The sequence below is a fragment of the Otolemur garnettii genome, unplaced genomic scaffold, assembly GCF_000181295.1.
Source record: "Otolemur garnettii isolate 467f Iridium unplaced genomic scaffold, OtoGar3 scaffold00023, whole genome shotgun sequence".
Lineage (NCBI taxonomy): Eukaryota > Metazoa > Chordata > Mammalia > Primates > Galagidae > Otolemur > Otolemur garnettii.
The window spans coordinates 14797544-14803002 of NW_003852418.1; the positions used below are offsets into that span (position 1 = coordinate 14797544).

General features: G+C 47.6%; 1 protein-coding gene across 1 annotated transcript in view; it reads right to left on the bottom strand.

Moving 5' to 3' along the window:
* Positions 1–2528: 2528 nt before the first annotated feature.
* The window catches only part of BCAS1 (breast carcinoma amplified sequence 1), a 92316-nt gene continuing 89385 nt past the window's right edge, over positions 2529–5459 (bottom strand). Inside the window, exon 12 of the mRNA XM_023512022.1 lies at positions 2529–2603. Coding sequence (XP_023367790.1) covers positions 2529–2603 — 75 coding nt within the window. The remainder of the gene's footprint in view (positions 2604–5459) is intronic.

Genomic DNA, 5459 nt, shown 5'->3' on the forward strand with positions numbered 1-5459 from the left:
CCAGGAGCACAGGGCTTCAGTTATAAAAACTGTTGGCCTGATTTGCCAAGAGCTTTTCTGCAAAGAACCTTTTCTGTTTTGCTGGGGGAGGGGGAGGGCTCCATCAGCAGTGGTGACTCTGGCCCCAGCGGCTCAGTTCCTTGGTCTGGTTTCTCTCCCTCCTGCCTGCGGGCACTTCTCATCTGGGCAAAAAGCCCTGTGCCCAGTGAGGTGAAACTTGCAAATGGTACTGTCACCTTCCTCAATGGACTGCGGCCCAGGAGCTCAGCAAAGGTCAGAGCAGGCAGCCCCCCACGGTGTCTGGAGACAAAGGAGTAGCAGCTGCCTGCTTTCCTGGAGTCACCGTCCCATGCTCTAATGATGGCAACAGTGTAGGCAAAGTCGTCTCCCAGGAAGGCCTGCCCCACAGGGACTTGCCCTGCAGTGTGCCAAGTTAAACATTCTAGTGGGGGAGACGGTTCTCAGCTGGTAAAGCGCAGACACGGGTAATCTCCAGGTGTAGTCAGGATGTGTGAAGAAGTTAACCAGCGAACCTGCTGGTCTCTATTTGGAGCCCAGAATCCAGCCAGTCCAAAGGGCCCTCTCCCCACTTCAGTCTGGGTTTTTAAGAGAGGTCACTTGTTCCTGAGCACACTTCCTGCGTGCCTGTCGTGCCCAAGCCAGGCTTTAACTTGCCTAAGAGGCAAACTCTTCCCTCCGCTCTAGGTCCATGCCAGGAGAATAGATCACTGGTGGTTTCCACTCCATGTGTAGATTAGTGCGTGCCCAAATGCATTAATTACATGCGTTTATTTGTATGAACACGAGCCTGGGCATGCATTTCCCTGTCCCCATATGTGATGGGTATGTATGTATGTTCACATGTGTGCAATTGCACGTGTCAATACCTATCTGAACGTGAATGTGTTTCTCTATGGTGGGCCCTGCAATGCAGTCACCTTCCGGGTGCTCAGGGGTGGCAGCTTCTCAGCTCGGTGGAAGCAGTTTGCCCCTCCCACCAGATCCCAGGACAGCCCAGCACTCACAGGGCTTCAAAGGCCCGCCCCCTTGCCTCAAGAATGGGCCACTGTGAGGTATAATTCATGTTCCATCTGAGAGCAATCCTTGCTGAAGCCCTTCTTTGCCCTCTATTCTCTCACTGCCTTTCCCAGGGAGCCCACTTAGTCTGTCCCTGCCCCAGGCTCTGCTCCAGGCAACCTGACCTAAGCCAGCATTTTAAGATATGTGCACGTGTGTGTATAAATACACAGGTGCACACGTGTGTGTGTGTGTGTGTGTGCGCGCATGCATGCCCCTGTACAAGGATATCCAGGAGGATTTGGGAGAAAATTATCTTCCAAAGAAGGTTACAGAGGAAAAGTGTGGCTTTTATATTCTGGAATGTAAAGCCATCTAGACATGGAGTAGGAGAGACCTGCTTTAAAAGTTGAAAATTAAAAGATACTTTAGAAGGAAATGTATTTTCTTTTTTATTGAACCAGAAAAAAAGAGAGATACAGTGTCCGCGACTTTCAGTCAAGCACAGGTTACTTTAGATTACATTGTACTAGGCTCACGGTCCTGCTTATTCCTCTGTACAAGTATTAAAAATAAAAACTCAGGTATTTGAATAATCTTCTGTAAATTTTTATTAACTGAGGTTACGGGGAGGGTTTTATCAGAGCACATCCTGAGAACCTCAGGAAATTACAGATGCATTTGAAGCAAGTGTCAGACAGAACAGATGAAGCGAGCCCTCAGCCATCTGAGAAACATTAATAATGTAAGATCGCAGAGACAAAATCTTTGTTAGGGATACAGGATGCGGGATAAAAATGGAGACCCTAGCGCCCCCGTGTGTTGTAAAATAAACTTGCAACTTCATTTGTTTGCTTTTTTTTTTTTTTTTAAGTTGTAATCCTTGCCCTTTGTCACTGGAGCCTTAAGAGCAATTGTTTTCCCAAATCATTTTAAGCCCTCTCCAGTCAATCTCTTCCCTCTCATCAAGACATTTCAAGGACTTTATTTGAAAAAGAACCCTTACTCATTCCTTTTTTTCATACCCCACACATTCCATTCCAGGAAATTGGCAACCACCCAACACAGCCTGGGTTCTCCCTCTTTGAAAAGTGAACTTAAACACATGGATTTTCGTCTCCTTTTTCCAAGCTTACAGGATGAGCACTTATTTCCTACAAAGCTAAACGCTTTCGAGCAGATGCCTTCCTTCGGCAACTTGTAGCTAACGTTTTTCATAACTTAACTCGAATCCATTTCTCCACACTTTCCCTTCCCTGCTTGGTAATCGGCAACTCTTCCGACCTCACTGGTTAACCTGCTCCATCACTGTTACAGTTATTTACCCCAAAAGACTGGACCAAAGACATAAATAATACACCTCAGTATATAACAGCCTGGGCTTAATTTGTACGCAGAATTCATGTGATGGCATCAGAAGAATATATACACGGAATAGGTTTGGGGAGGGGATGGGGTAAGGAGGAAGGATCTTGGTGGCAGGAGGACTTGGTGGGAACTGTGGTGATTGTTTACTTGGATTTGCCAACTGGTCCGATGGATACAGGGTCCGTTTGCACTTGAGCGTCCAACATCCGCTTTGGTCCCTGTAGGAAAACAGAGAGAGGTTGTAGCCTGTTGTGGGGGGGGGGGAGTCTGTAATATCAACAGCACTTATGTTGCATTCCCTCCATGCCAGGGTTGTGCTAAATACATACATCTTATTCAGAGTGGTAGATGACAGAATTATATCATAGTCTCTCTTTGTAAAGGCCCCAATAAATTATTTAACTCTTTAGGTTTTGGCTGCTTTTCTTTTTTTTTTTATTCTGAGACAGAGTCTTACTCTGTTACCCAGGGTAGAGTGCCGTGGTGGTTGTAGCTCACAGCAACCTCAAACTCTTGGGCTCAAGCAATTCTCTTGCCTCGGCCTCCCAAGTAGCTGGGACTACAGGCACCTGCCACCATGCCCAGCTAGCTTTAGAGATGGGTCTCGCTCTTGCTCAGGCTGGTCTCCAACTCCTGAGCTCAGGCAATCCACCTGCCTCAGCCCCCCAGAGTGCTGGGATTACTGGTGTGAGCCACGGTGCCAGGCTTTTATGTTTTGGTTTCTTCATCTTTAAAGTGGGAGTGATCAAACTCATCTCAGAGAGATGTTCCCAAGATAAACAAGTGCATACTTGTCATGCACTTAGAGCAGAACCTGGGGTGTAGAAACCCCCTCAACTGAACCTCACTTTAGCACTTCCCTCCCTAATTATCATCTAGCTCAGTGATTTTTTTTCTTTTTTTGAGACAGAGCCTCAAGCTGTCCCCCCTGGGTAGAGTGCCGTGGCATTACAGCTCACAGCAACCTCCAACTCCTGGGCTCAAGCGAGTCTCCTGCCTCCGCCTCCCAAGTAGCTGGGACCACAGGCGCCCGCCACAACGCCCGGCTATTTTTTGGTTGCAGCCGTCATTGTTGTTTGGCAGGCCTGGGCTGGGGATTCGAACCCGCCACCTTAGGTGTATGTGGCTGGCGCCTTAGCCGCTTGAGCCACAGGCACCAAGCCTAGCTCAGTGATTTTCAATGGGTGTGCCCTGAGAGGATCTTAGGTCTGCTGTGAATACGTTTAAAGATCATTAATTATTTTCAAAGGAAGTTCAAAGCACAGTGAATATATTCCTTTTCTTTCACTCTTGCTTTTTGATCAACATAATTTCAGTGTGCCCCAGAAGTTTACAGGTTCAAGGGCACCATGAGATATAGCTCTAGCACCCTGATTTATTTTCTCATCAAACATCTCACTCTCTGAAGGGATTGCATTATCTATTTATTTGTCTGTAAGCTCCCTGAGTCCCATCTCAGTGCCTCGCAGGTGTCTGCAGGTAACAGGTGTGCCTTGATACTGATGGACACAGTGAAGGGTGCTGTGCGTCGGGACCATTCTTACTGTTGATTTACTTCTTCATCTGGACACGTCTTTGTTGTGGAGGTTGTCCTGAGTGTGTAAAACATCTAGCGACATCACTGGCCTCTTCCCACAACCTCCCAATAGCATCTGCTCTCCGTTGTGACAATCAAATAATTGTGACTAGATGCCTGCCAAACCTCCCGTGTGGGACAAAACCAGCCCTGGTTAAGGACCACTGGGTTAGATGTACCCCTCTGCCCCGCCCAGGGATTCCATGGATGAGGAGATGTGTAGAGATCGCCCTACGGGACTCTGAAAAAAGAAACCAAGAGCCAAAAAAAAAAAAAAAAAGAAGGGACCTGGGGCTCTGAGCTCAAAGCTTCAGGGACCACTATTCTCTCCAGACTTGGTACCACCCAGAGCACTGTGGCCTGGCAGAAGTTTCAGCAGAACTTTGGGCAGGACAAACACATCATCAGTTTGGAAATAACTGAGCAAAGTGTGGTCAGGTGTGCACGCCTCTCCACCAAGCTGGAGCTGAGCACGGAGGAAAGGCATCCACCTAAATCACTCCATTGACTACAGGTGACCAGTCTTTATAAATCCTGCCTTCCTTCATCCCTTCCTTCAAACTAAAAAAGAGCCTTCCTCCTGAGGAGCTGGAAAGAGCTATCGGGTCCCTGGCTGGGCCTTCCCGTTTCCAGCAGCCTCAAATCTTGGCTTTTAGTGCTCTCTCAAATTCAGGTTCTACACACAGGCTCGGGGATGTAGAGAAGACAGGCAGATGTGACATGTTACGTGAAGCTTTAACCTTGACTTTGAGATTCTGCACTTCTGGCAAGTCCCTCAGAGACGCTGATCTGTGGACTACACCTGGGGCCGGAAAGCTACTGCACTCGCCTACCTTGATGAATTAGGGGTCACCAATAGCTACAGATGTCTGTGAGATAGGACAGGTGCCAGTGATCAAATAGGTTTCGGCCAGCTTCTCTTCTCTACCCACCTCTACTGTAGCACGAAGGCTGACCCCAGTTCCCTGCAGTCAGGGTTATCCTCATCTCCATCCCTGGCTCAACCCACATTCCCCTCGGTCCTGGGTATGACTTTGCATATTTCTCCTCCAAGTTTATGCTTAACCACCTTGCTTATAATTTAAGTAATGACCCTTCAGACTCTCTGTGTTTTCCAAGATTTACATTATCCTAAATATATCTGACATTTACTAGTGATATTTCACTGCGTCTATCTGCCATCCATCCACCTAATGTCCTCCCTTTCACCCATCCATTCAACAGATAACGCAATTGAATCTATGATGTTCCAGCCACTGTTCTGGGATGGGGCAGCACTGTCAGCCCATGAACGGACCCGGTCACTGTTTTCCCAAAGCTAACAGTCTAGGGAAGGAAATAAACAAGAATTAAATAAGAAACAAATAACCCATAAATGTCTCATGCCTGTAATCCTAGCACTCTGGGAGGCTGAGGCAGGTAGATTGCCTGAGCTTAGGAGTTCAAGACCAGCCTGAGCAAGAGCAAGACCTCATCTCTAAAAAATAGCCAGCGGCTC